This window comes from Homalodisca vitripennis, unplaced genomic scaffold (assembly GCF_021130785.1).
Source record: "Homalodisca vitripennis isolate AUS2020 unplaced genomic scaffold, UT_GWSS_2.1 ScUCBcl_61;HRSCAF=875, whole genome shotgun sequence".
In the NCBI taxonomy this organism is placed as follows: Eukaryota; Metazoa; Arthropoda; class Insecta; order Hemiptera; family Cicadellidae; genus Homalodisca; species Homalodisca vitripennis.
In genome coordinates this window covers 57,615-80,997 of record NW_025776195.1, presented here as the reverse complement: position 1 = coordinate 80,997, position 23,383 = coordinate 57,615, and the positions used below count along the sequence as shown (strand labels likewise).

General features: G+C 40.9%; 8 protein-coding genes across 8 annotated transcripts; 2 read left to right on the top strand and 6 right to left on the bottom strand.

Annotated features, from left to right (window-relative positions):
• Positions 1–2,839: 2,839 nt before the first annotated feature.
• LOC124370291 lies at positions 2,840–10,021 on the top strand. Its single transcript, XM_046828579.1, has 5 exons — positions 2,840–3,266; positions 4,887–5,291; positions 8,655–8,661; positions 9,051–9,419; positions 9,501–10,021. The coding sequence occupies exons 1-5, from the start codon at positions 2,857–2,859 to the stop codon at positions 9,948–9,950; spliced, it is 1,641 nt and encodes a 546-aa protein (XP_046684535.1). The 5' UTR covers positions 2,840–2,856; the 3' UTR covers positions 9,951–10,021.
• Positions 4,851–5,578, bottom strand: LOC124370272 (histone H1-like). The gene has a single exon (XM_046828560.1). The coding sequence runs from the start codon at positions 5,532–5,534 to the stop codon at positions 4,917–4,919; it is 618 nt and encodes a 205-aa protein (XP_046684516.1). The 5' UTR covers positions 5,535–5,578; the 3' UTR covers positions 4,851–4,916.
• On the bottom strand, positions 8,962–9,392 carry LOC124370276 (histone H4). Its single transcript, XM_046828564.1, has one exon. The coding sequence runs from the start codon at positions 9,339–9,341 to the stop codon at positions 9,030–9,032; it is 312 nt and encodes a 103-aa protein (XP_046684520.1). The 5' UTR covers positions 9,342–9,392; the 3' UTR covers positions 8,962–9,029.
• Positions 10,022–11,520: 1,499 nt separating the features above from the next.
• LOC124370271 (histone H1-like) lies at positions 11,521–12,248 on the bottom strand. Its single transcript, XM_046828559.1, has one exon. The coding sequence runs from the start codon at positions 12,202–12,204 to the stop codon at positions 11,587–11,589; it is 618 nt and encodes a 205-aa protein (XP_046684515.1). The 5' UTR covers positions 12,205–12,248; the 3' UTR covers positions 11,521–11,586.
• A 3,356-nt stretch (positions 12,249–15,604) lies between these two features.
• On the bottom strand, positions 15,605–16,035 carry LOC124370277 (histone H4). Its single transcript, XM_046828565.1, has one exon. The coding sequence runs from the start codon at positions 15,982–15,984 to the stop codon at positions 15,673–15,675; it is 312 nt and encodes a 103-aa protein (XP_046684521.1). The 5' UTR covers positions 15,985–16,035; the 3' UTR covers positions 15,605–15,672.
• Positions 16,036–16,162: 127 nt separating this feature from the next.
• Positions 16,163–23,038, top strand: LOC124370290. The gene is made up of 4 exons (XM_046828578.1): positions 16,163–16,592; positions 18,174–18,546; positions 22,078–22,446; positions 22,550–23,038. The coding sequence occupies exons 1-4, from the start codon at positions 16,183–16,185 to the stop codon at positions 22,976–22,978; spliced, it is 1,581 nt and encodes a 526-aa protein (XP_046684534.1). The 5' UTR covers positions 16,163–16,182; the 3' UTR covers positions 22,979–23,038.
• Positions 18,138–18,864, bottom strand: LOC124370270 (histone H1-like). Its single transcript, XM_046828557.1, has one exon. The coding sequence runs from the start codon at positions 18,819–18,821 to the stop codon at positions 18,204–18,206; it is 618 nt and encodes a 205-aa protein (XP_046684513.1). The 5' UTR covers positions 18,822–18,864; the 3' UTR covers positions 18,138–18,203.
• LOC124370274 (histone H4) lies at positions 21,871–22,419 on the bottom strand. Its single transcript, XM_046828562.1, has one exon. It carries the CDS (start codon positions 22,366–22,368, stop codon positions 22,057–22,059), a length of 312 nt encoding a protein of 103 aa, XP_046684518.1. The 5' UTR covers positions 22,369–22,419; the 3' UTR covers positions 21,871–22,056.
• Positions 23,039–23,383: the final 345 nt, after the last annotated feature.

The following is a 23,383-nucleotide window of genomic DNA, read 5'->3' as shown; positions in this document are numbered from 1 at the left end:
CGCGTCGTCTGCGTAGAGAGCGACTGAGACCCCTGGGGTGACAGGGATATCGTTTGGTGTACCACAGGTACAGGATTGGTCCTAGGACTGAGCCCTGTGCACACCAGCGGTGATCTGCCTGTTGCTGGATATTGACGGGCCCGACCGCTAACTTGCGAAGTGCCGGTCTTGCAGATAAGATCTTAACAGTTGTCTTAGCTTCTTGGGGAGAGGGACTGCGTGCCAGCTTGAAAATTCAGGACCTGCGTGCCAATACCCTGTCGAATGCCTTGCTGATGTCTGATAAAATCGCCCGTTCTCGGTAGTTTTGTCAACTCTGGCCGCTCTGTGATTGGCCGGTAGCGCGGCGACCAATCACAGTCGTTCTCAGCTTCGTGCCGGCCCGTATATAGTAAATTGGACTTGAAATTTTCAATCACTCACAAGTAAGAACCCGAAGTTGATACTGCTACACGATCCCACCATTAAAAACAACAATAGAAGCACACTACATGACCACCACACCGACTATAAACAAACCACCGACCAATTGTAAAAATAAATAATAAGTTACAGAAATTACTGACCTGTATTGTAAATAATAATAATTGTAGAAAATAGTGACCAGATTGTAAATACAAATAAGTGTTTATGATTTATTTAATATTTAATATAGAAATTGCTGACCTGTATGTAGATAATAATAAATTTATAGAATTTACTGACCAAATTGTAAATAAAAAAAAAAAAAAAAAAAAAAAAAAATATAGTATAGTATAGTATAGTATAATAGTATTAAGAATTAGTTTTAAGATGCATATACTATGTATATAGTAGCCCACAGGCGCAAAAGTGTTTCTGAGTTACAGAACATAAGACGCCACCGCTGACCAGCAGCCATTGTGCAATCAGCACAGAAGCTGCCTTCTGAGGGGACAAGGACTCCCCGTCATCCCGTCGCCATCGCCATCGTTTTCAATCACTTCATTTCGGCTAGACCAGCTGACGATATGGCACGTACCAAGTCAAGACCGCTCGTAAGTCCACCGGAGGCAATTTACAGTCGGGTCAGTTCATTTTGGTATTTATTGTTTACAATCTGTTATGGTAAGCTCAGTGTTTTCTACAATTTTTTGTTTTGTATACATACAGGTCTCATGTGGTTTACATTGTTAAAAGGTAAGTATTTACATGATTGATGTTGTTGTTGCTACGGAGGATCTGTAGTAGCATTCTTGGTTTTGGGATTTTCCTGGCCCGCGGCCCTTCTTTGGTCGACCATTCCCTGATGATTTGGCCACTGAGATTCTGCAGCTGCTGCGTACAGGTGGACTGCTGCGTTCCTGACACACTCCTCCACAGTAGGAAGCCCTGTGGACCGCCATGATGACAGAGTTCCTGACGAAACCACGGTGAGTCCGTTCAGGAGCCGGACCGTCTTGTGCTGGAAAAGCTTCCAGCTTCTTCCTTGTTGTTTTAGACGTCCCCGGCGTACCATGCGGGCCCGGCGTATGTCAGGACCGGTCGAATGTATGGCCCTGTACAGCAGCAGCTTGGTGGTGAGTGGGAGGGCGGCGGCTGGTCGCAGTAGTTGGGAGAAGGCTTCTGCGTGCGGCCTTGGCTTTCTGCAGTCGGTCTTCTGCAGCTGGAGTGGTGGTCGGTGTCCTGCTTAGGGTCATCCCCAGGTATCTCAGCCTCTTTGTCCACGCGATACGTTGGCCTTCCAGAAGTAGAGTGTTCTGTGCGACATGGCCCCAACCTCTTCCTGGTGATAGCAGATTGCCGCACATTTGTCTGTGTTGGCCTTCATCCTCCATTTTCGCATCCCCCCAAGGGCGCTAGGAGATCCAGTTGGCTCTGGATGCGTCTGCACAGGAGGCTTGGACTATCTTCGATTTGGTATAGAAGAGCGCGTCGTCTGCGTAGAGAGCGACTGAGACCCCTGGGGTGAACAGGGATATCGGTTGGTGTACCACAGGTACAGGATTGGTCCTAGGACTGAGCCCTGTGGCACACCAGCGGTGATCTGCCTGTTGCTGGATATTGACGGGCCGACCGCTACTGCGACTGGGCTTGGTAGTGCCGGTCTTGCAGATAAGATCTTAACAGTTGTCTTAGCTTCTTGGGGAGAGGACTGCGTGCCAGCTTGAAATTCAGACCTGCGTGCCAAAACCCTGTCGAATGCCTTGCTGATGTCTGATAAAATCGCCCGTTCTCGGTAGTTTTGTCAACTCTGGCCGCTCTGTGATTGGCCGGTAGCGCGGCGACCAATCACAGTCGTTCTCAGCTCGTGCCGGCCCGTATATAGTAAATTGGACTTGAAATTTTCAATCAGCTCACAAGTAAGAAACCCGAAGTTGATACTGCTACACGATCCACCCTAAAAACAATAGAAGCCACACTACAGACCACCACACCGACTATAAACAAAACCACCGACCAATTGTAAATAATAATAAGTTACAGAAATTACTGACCTGTATTGTAAATAATAATAATTGTAGAAAATAGTGACCAGATTGTAAATACAAATAAGTATAGAAATTGCTGACCTGTATGTAGATAATAATAAATTATAGGAATTTACTGACCAAATTGTAAATAAAAAAAAAAAAAAAAAAAAAAAAATAGTATAGTATAGTATAGTATTAATAGTATTAAGAATTAGTTTTAAGATGCCTATACTATGTATATATTTAGCCCCACAGGCGCAAAAAGTGTTTCTGAGTTTACAGAACATAAGACGCCAACACGCTGACCAGCAGCCATTGTGCAATCAGCACAGAAGCTCTGCCTTCTGAGGGGAACAAGGACTCCCCGTCATCCCGTCGCCATCGCCATTTTCAATCACTCATTTCGGCTAGACCAGCTGACGATATGGCACGTACCAAGCAGACCGCTCGTAAGTCCACCGGAGGCAAGGCGCCCAGGAAGCAGTTGGCCACCAAGGCAGCCCGTAAGAGCGCGCCGGCCACAGGAGGCGTGAAGAAGCCTCACCGTTACAGGCCCGGCACCGTCGCCCTGCGTGAGATCAGGCGTTACCAGAAGAGCACCGAACTGCTGATCCGCAAGTTGCCGTTCCAGCGTCTCGTCCGCGAGATCGCCCAGGACTTTAAGACCGACCTGCGTTTCCAGAGCTCCGCCGTCATGGCACTGCAGGAGGCCAGCGAGGCATACCTGGTCGGACTCTTCGAAGACACCAACTTGTGCGCCATCCACGCCAAGCGAGTCACCATCATGCCCAAGGACATCCAGCTGGCGCGCCGCATCCGCGGAGAACGAGCCTAAGTGACACACAAGCGTGCACTGCCTGCCCCGCTGCCGGTGGCTACGACAAACGGCCTTTCTAAAGGCCACCAATAACTCGTTCGTTTTCGCTTATTTTACCGCTTATAGTTGTAAAACCGATGTAAACCTGGTTGTTTCAAGTCATCATCATCGCTCTCGACTATATTTTCTATTGAAAATACCCAATTTATGACTTTGTGTTTGTCATAAATATTTTATTCCAGGAATTTTACAATTCCTTTTTTTTTTTCTTTTTAAACATAGTCCGATTTCACTGTAAAATTGTATAATTTTCTGTTTATTTATTTATTTTTTTTTTTTTTTTCAAACATACATTGAGTTTACAATAAAAATACGTCAATTGCAATTCGATCGAAAACCATAGTTTCGGTCATGTTTTATACACATGACTTCTAATTAACCAAGAACCGTTGAACTCTGATTAAACATAACTTCTAATTTTCGCTTATTTTACCGCTTTTAGTTGTGTAAACATTGGAATTCTGTTATTATATTGAAATTACATAATTACAGAGTTGTCTGTTAACAAGTGTAAATCTGCTCCGTCTAGCGAACCTGATTGCGATTGCTTGATTTATACCTCTAATGTGATCCAAAGTCAGTGTATTTTAAGTTTAAAATGGGTCTTTTCCAGTGTGTCCCCGCATTATCTATTTTAATTTATATAAGTTAGATTACGTTTATTAGATTAAGTTTACGAGTTTATTAATTTCCGTACGAAAAAAAAAAAACACACACAAATTAGTAATGAAACACGTTTAAAACAATATAGCCTACTATTCTGAATTTAACAAAATTTACAGAATTTGTCAGATCACGCGATGCTTGCCCGCTGCGCAGCGCTTCGCGCTGCTTGCTCTTTTAGAAAAAAAATTTACTCGAGCTTGCAAACTCCAAGCCCAGATCAAGCGGCGCGCGTTTATCACTGATATTTAATTACGATCTTTGTGAATGCGGGGACATATTAGTTTGCAAGTTTGCTCAAAATAAAATATTGACATCACACTACAATATGGTATTATGATTTAACATAAATATATCTGTATATGACCCAATGAAAAGAACTAAGAAATTAGTGTGTGTGTGTGTGTGTGTGTGTGTATATATATATATATATATATATATATATATATATATATATATATAAACGAACGGTAGGTTATTTATTAACGTTGGGATTTATATCTTATGAAAGGTTTATCAATAGAAGAGACTTAGGTAATATTGAATGTACATAAATATCTTTCTAAACATAACATTAACGTAAAATCGTATAACATATAGTGTTCATTTATAAATACAAAAACCAATCGTAATTAGTTATAAAAAAAAAAAACCGTTAATATTGATTATAATATGTGCATGTGAGTATTTGTAATTATGAGTCAAACATTAAATAAATTTCGTCAAATACAAGACGGCAAACAATATCACTTTTATAATACTTAAAAAAAAAAAAACAAAACAAAACAAAACAAGCTGTTTCGTAATGTATTTGTTATAATAATAATATCAAAAAACAGGGGTCGCTAATAAAACACGTGAAAACGAATAAGATTTTGGGTGGCCTTTAGAAAGGCCGTTTGGATTTCCCACAGTCGAGGGAGGAGAGCGACTGGCCGGCCGGTTTACTTCTTCTTGGCGGCGGTCTTCTTGGGCGTTTTGGCTTTCTTCACGGCCACTTTCTTCGGTTTGGGCGACTTGGGCTTTTTCGTCGGCGGTTTGGCGACCTTCTTTGCCTTGCTGGGAGTCTTGGGCTTGGCGGCCTTCTTGGTCGCGGCGGCGGCGGCCGGTTTCTTGGCTGCGGCTGGCTTTTTGGCCGCCTTCGGCTTCTTATCGCCGGCTTTCGGCTTGGCCGGTGCTTTCTTGGCGGCCTTCTTGACCGTCTCGCTGCCGGCGGACTTGGCTCCTTCTCCGGAGGATTTCACCGACAGTTTGAACGAGCCGGTGGCCCCCTTGCCTTTCGGCTGGGTGAGAGCGCCGGACGCTACGGCCGACTTGAGGTACTTCCTGATGAAAGGGGCCAGCTTCTCGGCGTCAACCTTGTAGTTGGCCGCGATGTACTTTTTGATGGCCTGCAGCGACGAACCGCCGCGCTCTTTCAGGCTCTTGATGGCCGCGTTCACCATGTCCGACGTCGGTGGGTGAGCCGGCTTGACGCGGGGCTTCTTGCTGGCGGCCGCGGCCTTCGCCTTCTTCGGTGTGGGAGCGGCTGGTGCCGGTGCCGTTGTAGCGGAGTCTGCCATTCTGTATGTCGGGAATATCAGATGGCTCCGCCGCCAGCCGCGACTCGGCTCGCGGCCTGAGTACGTACCGTACAGAGGTCGCCGAGCCGGGCCGTCCCATCGCCACGCCAGTCTGCCGGATTTTAGTCGTTTCTCGACACTAAAACCTCTCGTAAACAGTACGTAAGGTCCTGATTAAACGTAAAAATCCGTTTTTCCGATGGCCGAGACGTCTTACCAACGATAAGCGAGTAGAACGCCGTTTTAAAACGAATTTTAACGTCACCAGACAGTATTTAGTGGAGGTCGAACCCCGTCTGTACGCGTTACACAGCCAAAAAACTGTCTATAAAAACTATAAACGCGGTCTAATATCGGATTTCACTCGTTTATATTGTACACTGAACGTGTCCGGAGGGCTACAATGAGGAGCGGAGCACAGGATCTAACCGACACGACGGTGAAACGCGATAAAGTGAGGCCCTGTTGACACAAGTACCGTGACGGTGTGTACTCTACATACCGGTCAGAGAAATGGGCCCGTCAAGTCTGTACGGCTAATACGTACTAAAGGATTGTTTTAATCTATAAATCCGAGTGGGAATATAGTGTTTAAGTAAAAAAAAAAAAAAAAAATTATATCCAATTTACACGCAGTGAGTGTTGCGATACGCCTAGTTTTTATAACGCTTAGCTGTGCAAGATATCACAACATGCCGTAATGATAAACGCGTGAGTTACGATTATTGTCTATAAAGAATTTTTTTTTTCTAGATAGGAGTGAAATTAAATATTATTTTCATTATCAAGATTAAAATATTATCAACGACTGTAACGATCGAGCTTGATTGAATGCCGTCAGAGAATTTATTAGTGCACTAATCTATTTACTTACATCGATATACAAGTGATATAACTAAACAATATTCGTCGTAAAAAAAAAGCGTAAACAAAAACTAGTGATGATTTAGGTAAATAAACTTCAGTTTTACTTGATGGCATCACGACCGAAGGTATATGCTCGACCGTTGAACTAAACAATAAGAATATAGTAGACTAATAATAATAGCTAATTAACTCAGCCAATTTCATAAAAATTGTAGAATTTGTTGATATATATAAGTATTTCTAGTATTTCGGTAAATAAGTGAGAAAAAAAAACGCGTCAATATTGAAGATATTCGTTGTTAAATACTGTTGAAGCGTAACATCTATGTACAGTGCGAAAGTTATAATTGTATTCAGTTTCAACCAGTGCTCGGTACGATGTATATACGCTGGGCGTGAATCCTATTGAACATCGTTTATTGTAATTATTATTTAAAACCACTACATTAATTCGGGAAAACAGTGTGTTTTTCTCTTATACGTTTATTCTTATTACGATTTAAATTATTCACGTTGCAATTTCGTTTCAATTACTTTAAATTTCAAACAATACGGAAATATTTGTATGTACTGAATGAACATACTTTTCCAACTATGTTTCAGATTGAATCTAAATAGTATAATAAAAAAAAAGGATTAAAATAAAATTAATATTAAAAGTGTTTACACTGAATAAAACAATGTGGATTGGCTTGAGATACGATACTTGTACATGTGGCAGTTACGTCACTTGATAATGTTAAAATAATGTATTGTCTCTATTTGAATAGAACATTACAAATTACAAGGGCAGTATAGAGTAATCGGAGTAACTATTCAAAATGAAGCTCTCTTCTATTGCTAATACCGGGCGATATCCATAGAGGTCACAATAGCAGTAGGCTACTAGCTGTAAATCACCAAACATTGATTAACACATATTATGACAATACGAAACTATAAACATAATGTATAGATCGGATTTAGAACACATACTCGGTTATGAATATACTCGATTTCGTCTGTAGTACGATTGTCAACACGTTTATTTTATTTACTCTAAACGATTTCATTGGTTAATCACTACGTTCCAAAATTATTTAAATAATTGGCCCGAATGTGTACTGAATATATCGGTATTAGTCTGTATTTTCAAATAATTCTTCAACTCATTATCAATACTCGACGTGAATTAAGTAAATAAGTTTCATTTCGAACAAGGATCGTCCGATTAAAACGGTTAATTCATTGTCAATTGAAACGCGGGAAATCCTCTCAACTCTGGTTGGTCACTTTTAACCGACCAATCACGAGTTTGGCCACCTCCTACCTATATAAGCGTGTGTTAACAGTTCACCGTATATATTCTATCTCCACGCACATGCGCAATGAAGAAATCGCCAAGAATCGACCAATAGGAATACAGAATACACAAAACTATAGGATTTATCGTTGAAAATTTACTTTTACTTTTACCGACGAGAAATATACATAAATTAAGGTATTATTTTACGGATAAATAGGAAATCGATCGTTGTGTTTGAAAGAAACTTGGGCTAGTGAATTTAATCGAATAGGCAAGCTAGGGTGTTGGAAGTGACTTGTCATAATGGAATTTTTAATAGAGATATTATTTAAAATACATAAATAATACAAATTTAATAGAGATAAAAATACACGGCCTAAATGAAACTTGAAGAAGAAATAAAGTACTTTATTTATTTTTTTTTTAGTGATAAACGCGCGCCGCTTGATCTGGGCTTGGAGTTTGCAAGCTCGAGTAAATTTTTTTTCTAAAAGAGCAAGCAGCGCGAAGCGCTGCGCAGCGGGCAAGCATCGCGTGATCTGAGTTATTAATTGGCAAGCTAGGTTCTGTTGTGCCTAAGGAAATAGAGAATATAATATAATGAATAATCTTGTAAGTTGTATATTGATAATGGAATTGTCGACGACAGTCGTCAGATACGAGTGATTTTTACTTGGTTAAATTACATAATACGGTAAAATGATCTGGCCTTAAAAAGTGAAATAAACTAAAGATTTGTAAACAAATGAAAATTTAAGAAATTTCTTTTATTAGGAACATAAGAGTAACAAAAAACAATTGAAAACCTAGTATGACATGTTTCAATACTAAATAAAATTGAGAACAAACAGCGGTGTGCATTGGCATTGTCTACGCCGAAGAGAAACGTAAAAACGATAGAGCTTATATCAGGAATAACAATGAATAATCTTTTAAATCGTATATATTGATAATGATACTGTCGACAGTCGTCAGGTAAGTGAAACGGCAGATAAGAGTGATAGTGAATGGCTTTAAATTAAATACGGTTTTGATCTGGCCTTAAAAAGTGTAAAAAAAAAAGAAAAGATTTTTAAACAAATAAAAATTAAAGAAATTTTGTATTTGAATGATTGGTAGGTCTAATATAAGAGTGACATAAAGAAAAAAAAAAAAAAAATTTATAACACTAATATAAAATGGTATAGTCACTTGTAAAACTCGACAAATACGGATAATATACAGCGGTGATTTGTCATCAATGGCATTGCCGAAGAGAAACGTGAAAAACGAGATATGTTTGGTGGCCTTTAAAAAGGCCTTTTGTGGGGCGATGTCGCGCGCGGAACAGGCGGCAGCTCAGCTTAACCTCCGAAACCGTACAGTGTGCGGCCCTGGCGTTTGAGCGCGTACACGACGTCCATGGCGGTGACCGTCTTCCTCTTGGCGTGCTCGGTGTATGTGACGGCGTCACGGATCACGTTCTCCAGAAACACCTTGAGCACTCCGCGGGTCTCCTCGTAGATGAGGCCCGAGATACGCTTGACACCGCCGCGGCGAGCCAGACGACGGATTGCGGGCTTGGTGATGCCCTGGATGTTGTCACGGAGCACCTTCCTGTGACGCTTGGCGCCTCCCTTTCCCAGCCCCTTACCACCTTTGCCTCGACCGGTCATGTTGCTGTTGCAGTGGCGTTAGTCAAACAGATGATAAAATCGCCCGTTCTCGGTAGTTTTGTCAACTCTGGCTGCTCTGTGATTGGCCGATAACGCGGCGACCAATCACAGTCGTTCTGAGCTCGTGCCGGCCCGTATATAGTCAATATTTTCCGCAAGGGGAAAAACATATCTCATTTAGCGAGACAAGCTGACGCTATGGCACGTACCAAGCAGACCGCTCGTAAGTCCACCGGAGGCAAGGCGCCCAGGAAGCAGTTGGCCACCAAGGCAGCCCGTAAGAGCGCGCCGGCCACAGGAGGCGTGAAGAAGCCTCACCGTTACAGGCCCGGCACCGTCGCCCTGCGTGAGATCAGGCGTTACCAGAAGAGCACCGAACTGCTGATCCGCAAGTTGCCGTTCCAGCGTCTCGTCCGCGAGATCGCCCAGGACTTTAAGACCGACCTGCGTTTCCAGAGCTCCGCCGTCATGGCACTGCAGGAGGCCAGCGAGGCATACCTGGTCGGACTCTTCGAAGACACCAACTTGTGCGCCATCCACGCCAAGCGAGTCACCATCATGCCCAAGGACATCCAGCTGGCGCGCCGCATCCGCGGAGAACGAGCCTAAGTGACACACAAGCGTGCACTGCCTGCCCCGCTGCCGGTGGCTACGACAAACGGCCTTTCTAAAGGCCACCAATAACTCGTTCGTTTTCGCTTATTTTACCGCTTATAGTTGTAAAACCGATGTAAACCTGGTTGTTTCAAGTCATCATCATCGCTCTCGACTATATTTTCTATTGAAAATACCCAATTTATGACTTTGTGTTTGTCATAAATATTTTATTCCAGGAATTTTACAATTCCTTTTTTTTTCTTTTTAAACATAGTCCGATTTCACTGTAAAATTGTATAATTTTCTGTTTATTTTATATTATTTTTTTTTTTTTCAAACATACATTGAGTTTAAAATAAAAATACGTCAATTGCAATTCGATCGAAAACCATAGTTTCGGTCATGTTTTATACACATGACTTCTAATTAACCAAGAACCGTTGAACTCTGATTAAACATAACTTCTAATTTTCGCTTATTTTACCGCTTTTAGTTGTGTAAACATTGGAATTCTGTTATTATATTGAAATTACATAATTACAGAGTTGTCTGTTAACAAGTGTAAATCTGCTCCGTCTAGCGAACCTGATTGCGATTGCTTGATTTATACCTCTAATGTGATCCAAAGTCAGTGTATTTTAAGTTTTAAATGGGTCTCTTCCAGTGTGTCCCCGCATTATCTATTTTAATTTATATAAGTTAGATTACGTTTATTAGATTAACTTTACGAGTTTATTAATTTCCGTACGAAAAAAAAAAAAACACACACAATTAGTAATGAAACACGTTTAAAACAATATAGCCTACTATTCTGAATTTAACAAAATTTACAGAATTTGTCAGATCACGCGATGCTTGCCCGCTGCGCAGCGCTTCGCGCTGCTTGCTCTTTTAGAAAAAAAATTTACTCGAGCTTGCAAACTCCAAGCCCAGATCAAGCGGCGCGCGTTTATCACTGATATTTAATTACGATCTTTGTGAATGCGGGGACATATTAGTTTGCAAGTTTGCTCAAAATAAAATATTGACATCACACTACAATATGGTATTATGATTTAACATAAATATCTGTATATGACCCAATGAAAAGAACTAAGAAATTAGTGTGTGTGTGTGTGTGTGTGTGTGTGTGTGTGTGTGTATATATATATATATATATATATAAACGAACGGTAGGTTATTTATTAACGTTGGGATTTATATCTTATGAAAGGTTTATCAATAGAAGAGACTTAGGTAATATTGAATGTACATAAATATCTTTCTAAACATAACATTAACGTAAAATCGTATAACATATAGTGTTCATTTATAAATACAAAAACCAATCGTAATTAGTTATAAAAAAAAAAAACCGTTAATATTGATTATAATATGTGCATGTGAGTATTTGTAATTATGAGTCAAACATTAAATAAATTTCGTCAAATACAAGACGGCAAACAATATCACTTTTATAATACTTAAAAAAAAAAAAAAACAAAACAAAACAAAACAAGCCGTTTCGTAATGTATTTGTTATAATAATAATATCAAAAAACAGGGGTCGCTAATAAAACACGTGAAAACGAATAAGATTTTGGGTGGCCTTTAGAAAGGCCGTTTGGATTTCCCACAGTCGAGGGAGGAGAGCGACTGGCCGGCCGGTTTACTTCTTCTTGGCGGCGGTCTTCTTGGGCGTTTTGGCTTTCTTCACGGCCACTTTCTTCGGTTTGGGCGACTTGGGCTTTTTCGTCGGCGGTTTGGCGACCTTCTTTGCCTTGCTGGGAGTCTTGGGCTTGGCGGCCTTCTTGGTCGCGGCGGCGGCGGCCGGTTTCTTGGCTGCGGCTGGCTTTTTGGCCGCCTTCGGCTTCTTATCGCCGGCTTTCGGCTTGGCCGGTGCTTTCTTGGCGGCCTTCTTGACCGTCTCGCTGCCGGCGGACTTGGCTCCTTCTCCGGAGGATTTCACCGACAGTTTGAACGAGCCGGTGGCCCCCTTGCCTTTCGGCTGGGTGAGAGCGCCGGACGCTACGGCCGACTTGAGGTACTTCCTGATGAAAGGGGCCAGCTTCTCGGCGTCAACCTTGTAGTTGGCCGCGATGTACTTTTTGATGGCCTGCAGCGACGAACCGCCGCGCTCTTTCAGGCTCTTGATGGCCGCGTTCACCATGTCCGACGTCGGTGGGTGAGCCGGCTTGACGCGGGGCTTCTTGCTGGCGGCCGCGGCCTTCGCCTTCTTCGGTGTGGGAGCGGCTGGTGCCGGTGCCGTTGTAGCGGAGTCTGCCATTCTGTATGTCGGGAATATCAGATGGCTCCGCCGCCAGCCGCGACTCGGCTCGCGGCCTGAGTACGTACCGTACAGAGGTCGCCGAGCCGGGCCGTCCCATCGCCACGCCAGTCTGCCGGATTTTAGTCGTTTCTCGACACTAAAACCTCTCGTAAACAGTACGTAAGGTCCTGATTAAACGTAAAAATCCGTTTTTCCGATGGCCGAGACGTCTTACCAACGATAAGCGAGTAGAACGCCGTTTTAAAACGAATTTTAACGTCACCAGACAGTATTTAGTGGAGGTCGAACCCCGTCTGTACGCGTTACACAGCCAAAAAACTGTCTATAAAAACTATAAACGCGGTCTAATATCGGATTTCACTCGTTTATATTGTACACTGAACGTGTCCGGAGGGCTACAATGAGGAGCGGAGCACAGGATCTAACCGACACGACGGTGAAACGCGATAAAGTGAGGCCCTGTTGACACAAGTACCGTGACGGTGTGTACTCTACATACCGGTCAGAGAAATGGGCCCGTCAAGTCTGTACGGCTAATACGTACTAAAGGATTGTTTTAATCTATAAATCCGAGTGGGAATATAGTGTTTAAGTAAAAAAAAAAAAAAAAAAATTATATCCAATTTACACGCAGTGAGTGTTGCGATACGCCTAGTTTTTATAACGCTTAGCTGTGCAAGATATCACAACATGCCGTAATGATAAACGCGTGAGTTACGATTATTGTCTATAAAGAATTTTTTTTTTTCTAGATAGGAGTGAAATTAAATATTATTTTCATTATCAAGATTAAAATATTATCAACGACTGTAACGATCGAGCTTGATTGAATGCCGTCAGAGAATTTATTAGTGCACTAATCTATTTACTTACATCGATATACAAGTGATATAACTAAACAATATTCGTCGTAAAAAAAAAGCGTAAACAAAAACTAGTGATGATTTAGGTAAATAAACTTCAGTTTTACTTGATGGCATCACGACCGAAGGTATATGCTCGACCGTTGAACTAAACAATAAGAATATAGTAGACTAATAATAATAGCTAATTAACTCAGCCAATTTCATAAAAATTGTAGAATTTGTTGATATATATAAGTATTTCTAGTATTTCGGTAAATAAGTGAGAAAAAAAAACGCGTCAATATTGAAGATATTCGTTGTTAAATACTGTTGAAGCGTAACATCTATGTACAGTGCGAAAGTTATAATTGTATTCAGTTTCAACCAGTGCTCGGTACGATGTATATACGCTGGGCGTGAATCCTATTGAACATCGTTTATTGTAATTATTATTTAAAACCACTACATTAATTCGGGAAAACAGTGTGTTTTTCTCTTATACGTTTATTCTTATTACGATTTAAATTATTCACGTTGCAATTTCGTTTCAATTACTTTAAATTTCAAACAATACGGAAATATTTGTATGTACTGAATGAACATACTTTTCCAACTATGTTTCAGATTGAATCTAAATAGTATAATAAAAAAAAAGGATTAAAATAAAATTAATATTAAAAGTGTTTACACTGAATAAAACAATGTGGATTGGCTTGAGATACGATACTTGTACATGTGGCAGTTACGTCACTTGATAATGTTAAAATAATTTATTGTCTCTATTTGAATAGAACATTACAAATTACAAGGGCAGTATAGAGTAATCGGAGTAACTATTCAAAATGAAGCTCTCTTCTATTGCTAATACCGGGCGATATCCATAGAGGTCACAATAGCAGTAGGCTACTAGCTGTAAATCACCAAACATTGATTAACACATATTATGACAATACGAAACTATAAACATAATGTATAGATCGGATTTAGAACACATACTCGGTTATGAATATACTCGATTTCGTCTGTAGTACGATTGTCAACACGTTTATTTTATTTACTCTAAACGATTTCATTGGTTAATCACTACGTTCCAAAATTATTTAAATAATTGGCCCGAATGTGTACTGAATATATCGGTATTAGTCTGTATTTTCAAATAATTCTTCAACTCATTATCAATACTCGACGTGAATTAAGTAAATAAGTTTCATTTCGAACAAGGATCGTCCGATTAAAACGGTTAATTCATTGTCAATTGAAACGCGGGAAATCCTCTCAACTCTGGTTGGTCACTTTTAACCGACCAATCACGAGTTTGGCCACCTCCTACCTATATAAGCGTGTGTTAACAGTTCACCGTATATATTCTATCTCCACGCACATGCGCAATGAAGAAATCGCCAAGAATCGACCAATAGGAATACAGAATACACAAAACGATAGGATTTATCGTTGAAAATTTACTTTTACTTTTACCGACGAGAAATATACATAAATTAAGGTATTATTTTACGGATAAATAGGAAATCGATCGTTGTGTTTGAAAGAAACTTGGGGTAGTGAATTTAATCGAATAGGCAAGCTAGGGTGTTGGAAGTGACTTGTCATAATGGAATTTTTAATAGAGATATTATTTAAAATACATAAATAATACAAATTTAATAGAGATAAAAATACACGGCCTAAATGAAACTTGAAGAAGAAATAAAGTACTTTATTTATTTTTTTTTTTAGTGATAAACGCGGACCGCTTGGTCTGGGCTTGGAGTTTGCAAGCTCGAGTAAATTTTTTTTCTAAAAGAGCAAGCAGCGCGAAGCGCTGCGCAGCGGGCAAGCATCGCGTGATCTGAGTTATTAATTGGCAAGCTAGGTTCTGTTGTGCCTAAGGAAATAGAGAATATAATATAATGAATAATCTTGTATGTTGTATATTGATAATGATCGGCAGATACGAGCGATAGTTACTTGGTTAGGTTATCATCTGGCCTTAAAAAGTGAAATAAACTAAAGATTTGTAAACAAATGAAAATTTAAGAAATTTCTTTTATTAGGAACATAAGAGTAACAAAAAAACAATTGAAAACCTAGTATGACATGTTTCAATACTAAATAAAATTGAGAACAAACAGCGGTGTGCATTGGCATTGTCTACGCCGAAGAGAAACGTAAAAACGATAGAGCTTATATCAGGAATAACAATGAATAATCTTTTAAATCGTATATATTGATAATGATACTGTCGACAGTCGTCAGGTAAGTGAAACGGCAGATAAGAGTGATAGTGAATGGCTTTAAATTAAATACGGTTTTGATCTGGCCTTAAAAAGTGTAAAAAAAAAAGAAAAGATTTTTAAACAAATAAAAATTAAAGAAATTTTGTATTTGAATGATTGGTAGGTCTAATATAAGAGTGACATAAAGAAAAAAAAAAAAAAATTTATAACACTAATATAAAATGGTATAGTCACTTGTAAAACTCGACAAATACGGATAATATACAGCGGTGATTTGTCATCAATGGCATTGCCGAAGAGAAACGTGAAAAACGAGATATGTTTGGTGGCCTTTAAAAAGGCCTTTTGTGGGGCGATGTCGCGCGCGGAACAGGCGGCAGCTCAGCTTAACCTCCGAAACCGTACAGTGTGCGGCCCTGGCGTTTGAGCGCGTACACGACGTCCATGGCGGTGACCGTCTTCCTCTTGGCGTGCTCGGTGTATGTGACGGCGTCACGGATCACGTTCTCCAGAAACACCTTGAGCACTCCGCGGGTCTCCTCGTAGATGAGGCCCGAGATACGCTTGACACCGCCGCGGCGAGCCAGACGACGGATTGCGGGCTTGGTGATGCCCTGGATGTTGTCACGGAGCACCTTCCTGTGACGCTTGGCGCCTCCCTTTCCCAGCCCCTTACCACCTTTGCCTCGACCGGTCATGTTGCTGTTGCAGTGGCGTTAGTCAAACAGATGATAAAATCGCCCGTTCTCGGTAGTTTTGTCAACTCTGGCTGCTCTGTGATTGGCCGATAACGCGGCGACCAATCACAGTCGTTCTGAGCTCGTGCCGGCCCGTATATAGTCAATATTTTCCGCAAGGGGAAAAACATATCTCATTTAGCGAGACAAGCTGACGCTATGGCACGTACCAAGCAGACCGCTCGTAAGTCCACCGGAGGCAAGGCGCCCAGGAAGCAGTTGGCCACCAAGGCAGCCCGTAAGAGCGCGCCGGCCACAGGAGGCGTGAAGAAGCCTCACCGTTACAGGCCCGGCACCGTCGCCCTGCGTGAGATCAGGCGTTACCAGAAGAGCACCGAACTGCTGATCCGCAAGTTGCCGTTCCAGCGTCTCGTCCGCGAGATCGCCCAGGACTTTAAGACCGACCTGCGTTTCCAGAGCTCCGCCGTCATGGCACTGCAGGAGGCCAGCGAGGCTTACCTGGTCGGACTCTTCGAAGACACCAACTTGTGCGCCATCCACGCCAAGCGAGTCACCATCATGCCCAAGGACATCCAGCTGGCGCGCCGCATCCGCGGAGAACGAGCCTAAGTGACACACAAGCGTGCGCTGCCGGTGGCTACGACAAACGGCCTTTCTAAAGGCCACCAATAACTCGTTCGTTTTCGCTTATTTTACCGCTTATAGTTGTAAAACCGATGTAAACCTGGTTGTTTCAAGTCGCTCTCGACTATATTTTCTATTGAAAATACCCAATTTATGACTTTGTGTTTGTCATAAATATTTTATTCCAGGAATTTTACAATTCCTTTTTTTCTTTTTAAACATAGTCCGATTTCACTGTAAAATTGTATAATTTTCTGTTTATTTTATTTATTTTTTTTTTTTTTTCAAACATACATTGAGTTTACAATAAAAATACGTCAATTGCAATTCGATCGAAAACCATAGTTTCGGTCATGTTTTATACACATGACTTCTAATTAACCAAGAACCGCGTTGAACTCTGATTAAACATAACTTCTAATTTTCGCTTATTTTACCGCTTTTAGTTGTGTAAACATTGGAATTCTGTTATTATATTGAAATTACATAATTACAGAGTTGTCTGTTAACAAGTGTAAATCTGCTCCGTCTAGCGAACCTGATTGCGATTGCTTGATTTATACCTCTAATGTGATCCAAAGTCAGTGTATTTTAAGTTTTAAATGGGTCTCTTCCAGTGTGTCCCCGCATTATCTATTTTAATTTATATAAGTTAGATTACGTTTATTAGATTAACTTTTACGAGTTTATTAATTTCCGTACGAAAAAACACAAATTAGTAATGAAACACGTTTAAAACAATATAGCCTACTATTCTGAATTTAACAAAATTTACAGAATTTGTCAGATCACGCGATGCTTGCCCGCTGCGCAGCGCTTCGCGCTGCTTGCTCTTTTAGAAAAAAAATTTACTCGAGCTTGCAAACTCCAAGCCCAGATCAAGCGGCGCGCGTTTATCACTGATATTTAATTACGATCTTTGTGAATGCGGGGACATATTAGTTTGCAAGTTTGCTCAAAATAAAATATTGACATCACACTACAATATGGTATTATGATTTAACATAAATATTAATGTATATGACCCAATGAAAAGAACTAAGAAATTAGTGTGTGTGTGTGTGTGTGTGTGTGTGTGTGTGTGTGTGTATATATATATATATATATATATATATATAAACGAACGGTAGGTTATTTATTAACGTTGGGATATATATCATATGAAAGGTTTATCAATAGAAGAGACTTAGGTAATATTGAATGTACATAAATATCTTTCTAAACATAACATTAACGTAAAATCGTATAACATATAGTGTTCATTTATAAATACAAAAACCAATCGTAATTAGTTATAAAAAAACCGTTAATATTGATTATAATATGTGCATGTGAGTATTTGTAATTATGAGTCAAACATTAAATAAATTTCGTCAAATACAAGACGGCAAACAATATCACTTTTATAATACTTAAAAAAAAAAAAACAAAACAAAACAAAACAAGCTGTTTCGTAATGTATTTGTTATAATAATAATATCAAAAAACAGGGGTCGCTAATAAAACACGTTAAAACGAATGACATTTTGGGTGGCCTTTAGAAAGGCCGTTTGGATTTCCCACAGTCGAGGGAGGAGAGCGACTGGCCGGCCGGTTTACTTCTTCTTGGCGGCGGTCTTCTTGGGCGTTTTGGCTTTCTTCACGGCCACTTTCTTCGGTTTGGGCGACTTGGGCTTTTTCGTCGGCGGTTTGGCGACCTTCTTTGCCTTGCTGGGAGTCTTGGGCTTGGCGGCCTTCTTGGTCGCGGCGGCGGCGGCCGGTTTCTTGGCTGCGGCTGGCTTTTTGGCCGCCTTCGGCTTCTTATCGCCGGCTTTCGGCTTGGCCGGTGCTTTCTTGGCGGCCTTCTTGACCGTCTCGCTGCCGGCGGACTTGGCTCCTTCTCCGGAGGATTTCACCGACAGTTTGAACGAGCCGGTGGCGCCCTTGCCTTTCGGCTGGGTGAGAGCGCCGGACGCTACGGCCGACTTGAGGTACTTCCTGATGAAAGGGGCCAGCTTCTCGGCGTCAACCTTGTAGTTGGCCGCGATGTACTTTTTGATGGCCTGCAGCGACGAACCGCCGCGCTCTTTCAGGCTCTTGATGGCCGCGTTCACCATGTCCGACGTCGGTGGGTGAGCCGGCTTGACGCGGGGCTTCTTGCTGGCGGCCGCGGCCTTCGCCTTCTTCGGTGTGGGAGCGGCTGGTGCCGGTGCCGTTGTAGCGGAGTCTGCCATTCTGTATGTCGGGAATATCAGATGGCTCCGCCGCCAGCCGCGACTCGGCTCGCGGCCTGAGTACGTACCGTACAGAGGTCGCCGAGCCGGGCCGTCCCATCGCCACGCCAGTCTGCCGGATTTTAGTCGTTTCTCGACACTAAAACCTCTCGTAAACAGTACGTAAGGTCCTGATTAAACGTAAAAATCCGTTTTTCCGATGGCCGAGACGTCTTACCAACGATAAGCGAGTAGAACGCCGTTTTAAAACGAATTTTAACGTCACCAGACAGTATTTAGTGGAGGTCGAACCCCGTCTGTACGCGTTACACAGCCAAAAAACTGTCTATAAAAACTATAAACGCGGTCTAATATCGGATTTCACTCGTTTATATTGTACACTGAACGTGTCCGGAGGGCTACAATGAGGAGCGGAGCACAGGATCTAACCGACACGACGGTGAAACGCGATAAAGTGAGGCCCTGTTGACACAAGTACCGTGACGGTGTGTACTCTACATACCGGTCAGAGAAATGGGCCCGTCAAGTCTGTACGGCTAATACGTACTAAAGGATTGTTTTAATCTATAAATCCGAGTGGGAATATAGTGTTTAAGTAAAAAAAAAAAAAAAAATTATATCCAATTTACACGCAGTGAGTGTTGCGATACGCCTAGTTTTTATAACGCTTAGCTGTGCAAGATATCACAACATGCCGTAATGATAAACGCGTGAGTTACGATTATTGTCTATAAAGAATTTTTTTTTTCTAGATAGGAGTGAAATTAAATATTATTTTCATTATCAAGATTAAAATATTATCAACGACTGTAACGATCGAGCTTGATTGAATGCCGTCAGAGAATTTATTAGTGCACTAATCTATTTACTTACATCGATATACAAGTGATATAACTAAACAATATTCGTCGTAAAAAAAAAGCGTAAACAAAAACTAGTGATGATTTAGGTAAATAAACTTCAGTTTTACTTGATGGCATCACGACCGAAGGTATATGCTCGACCGTTGAACTAAACAATAAGAATATAGTAGACTAATAATAATAGCTAATTAACTCAGCCAATTTCATAAAAATTGTAGAATTTGTTGATATATATAAGTATTTCTAGTATTTCGGTAAATAAGTGAGAAAAAAAAAAACGCGTCAATATTGAAGATATTCGTTGTTAAATACTGTTGAAGCGTAACATCTATGTACAGTGCGAAAGTTATAATTGTATTCAGTTTCAACCAGTGCTCGGTACGATGTATATACGCTGGGCGTGAATCCTATTGAACATCGTTTATTGTAATTATTATTTAAAACCACTACATTAATTCGGGAAAACAGTGTGTTTTTCTCTTATACGTTTATTCTTATTACGATTTAAATTATTCACGTTGCAATTTCGTTTCAATTACTTTAAATTTCAAACAATACGGAAATATTTGTATGTACTGAATGAACATACTTTTCCAACTATGTTTCAGATTGAATCTAAATAGTATAATAAAAAAAAAGGATTAAAATAAAATTAATATTAAAAGTGTTTACACTGAATAAAACAATGTGGATTGGCTTGAGATACGATACTTGTACATGTGGCAGTTACGTCACTTGATAATGTTAAAATAATTTATTGTCTCTATTTGAATAGAACATTACAAATTACAAGGGCAGTATAGAGTAATCGGAGTAACTATTCAAAATGAAGCTCTCTTCTATTGCTAATACCGGGCGATATCCATAGAGGTCACAATAGCAGTAGGCTACTAGCTGTAAATCACCAAACATTGATTAACACATATTATGACAATACGAAACTATAAACATAATGTATAGATCGGATTTAGAACACATACTCGTTTATGAATGTACTCGACTTCGTCTGTAGTACGATTGTCAACACGTTTATTTTATTTACTCTAAACGATTTCATTGGTTAATCACTACGTTCCAAAATTATTTAAATAATTGGCCGGAATGTGTACTGAATATATCGGTATTAGTCTGTATTTTCAAATAATTCTTCAACTCATTATCAATACTCGACGTGAATTAAGTAAATAAGTTTCATTTCGAACAAGGATCGTCCGATTAAAACGGTTAATTCATTGTCAATTGAAACGCGGGAAATCCTCTCAACTCTGGTTGGTCACTTTTAACCGACCAATCACGAGTTTGGCCACCTCCTACCTATATAAGCGTGTGTTAACAGTTCACCGTATATATTCTATCTCCACGCACATGCGCAATGAAGGGAAATCGCCAAGAATCGACCAATAGGAATACAGAATACACAAAACGATAGGATTTATCGTTGAAAATTTACTTTTACTTTTACCGACGAGAAATATACATAAATTAAGGTATTATTTTACGGATAAATAGGAAATCGATCGTTGTGTTTGAAAGAAACTTGGGGTAGTGAATTTAATCGAATAGGCAAGCTAGGGTGTTGGAAGTGACTTGTCATAATTGGAATTTTTAATAGAGATATTATTTAAAATACATAAATAATACAAATTTAATAGAGATAAAAATACACGGCCTAAATGAAACTTGAAGAAGAAATAAAGTACTTTATTTATTTTTTTTTTTTTAGTGATAAACGCGCGCCGCTTGATCTGGGCTTGGAGTTTGCAAGCTCGAGTAAATTTTTTTTCTAAAAGAGCAAGCAGCGCGAAGCGCTGCGCAGCGGGCAAGCGTCGCGTGATCTGAGCTTTGAATAGGCAAGCTAGGGTCTTAAGTGACTAGTCATAATGAAATTTAATAGAGATTTTATGAACATGAACTTACAACAATGAATAATCTTGTAAGTTGTATATTGATAATGGAATTGTCGACGACAGTCGTCAGATACGAGTGATTTTTACTTGGTTAAATTACATACGGTAAAATGATCTGGCCTTAAAAAGTGAAATAAACAAAAGGTTTTTAATAAAAACGAAAATTTAAGAAACTTTTTATTAGGAACAGAAGAGTGAGAGAAAAAACAATTGAAAACCTAGTATGATAAGTTTAAATGTTGAGAAAAAAAAAAAAAAATAATAAATAAATAAAATTTTTATATATTATATGTATTAATGAAATTGTTATTATTGTCACTTGTAATACTTAGAATAAAATCGAGAAAAAACAGCGGTATCCGTTGTCTAAGCCGAAGAGAAACGTAAAAACGATAGAGTTTATGGTGGCCTTTAAAAAGGCCTTTTGTGGGGCGATGTCGCGCGCGGAACAGGCGGCAGCTCAGCTTAACCTCCGAAACCGTACAGTGTGCGGCCCTGGCGTTTGAGCGCGTACACGACGTCCATGGCGGTGACCGTCTTCCTCTTGGCGTGCTCGGTGTATGTGACGGCGTCACGGATCACGTTCTCCAGAAACACCTTGAGCACTCCGCGGGTCTCCTCGTAGATGAGGCCCGAGATACGCTTGACACCGCCGCGGCGAGCCAGACGACGGATTGCGGGCTTGGTGATGCCCTGGATGTTGTCACGGAGCACCTTCCTGTGACGCTTGGCGCCTCCCTTTCCCAGCCCCTTACCACCTTTGCCTCGACCGGTCATGTTGCTGTTGCAGTGGCGTTAGTCAAACAGATGATAAAATCGCCCGTTGTCGGTAGTTTTGTCAACTCTGGCTGCTCTGTGATTGGCCGATAACGCGGCGACCAATCACAGTCGTTCTGAGCTCGTGCCGGCCCGTATATAGTCAATATTTTCCGCAAGGGGAAAAACATATCTCATTTAGGCGAGACAAGCTGACGCTATGGCACGTACCAAGCAGACCGCTCGTAAGTCCACCGGAGGCAAGGCGCCCAGGAAGCAGTTGGCCACCAAGGCAGCCCGTAAGAGCGCGCCGGCCACAGGAGGCGTGAAGAAGCCTCACCGTTACAGGCCCGGCACCGTCGCCCTGCGTGAGATCAGGCGTTACCAGAAGAGCACCGAACTGCTGATCCGCAAGTTGCCGTTCCAGCGTCTCGTCCGCGAGATCGCCCAGGACTTTAAGACCGACCTGCGTTTCCAGAGCTCCGCCGTCATGGCACTGCAGGAGGCCAGCGAGGCTTACCTGGTCGGACTCTTCGAAGACACCAACTTGTGCGCCATCCACGCCAAGCGAGTCACCATCATGCCCAAGGACATCCAGCTGGCGCGCCGCATCCGCGGAGAACGAGCCTAAGTGACACACAAGCGTGCGCTGCCGGTGGCTACGACAAACGGCCTTTCTAAAGGCCACCAATAACTCGTTCGTTTTCGCTTATTTTACCGCTTATAGTTGTAAAACCGATGTAAACCTGGTTGTTTCAAGTCGCTCTCGACTATATTTTCTATCGAAAATACCCAATTTATGACTTTGTGTTTGTCATAAATATTTTATTCCAGGAATTTTTCAATTCCTTTTTACTTTTTAAACATAGTCCGATTTCACTGTAAAATTTTATAATTTTCTGTTTATTTATTTATTTATTTTTTTTTTTTTTCAAACATACATTGAGTTTACAATAAAAATACGTCAATTGCAATTCGATCGAAAACCATAGTTTCGGTCATGTTTTATACACATGACTTCTAATTAACCAAGAAC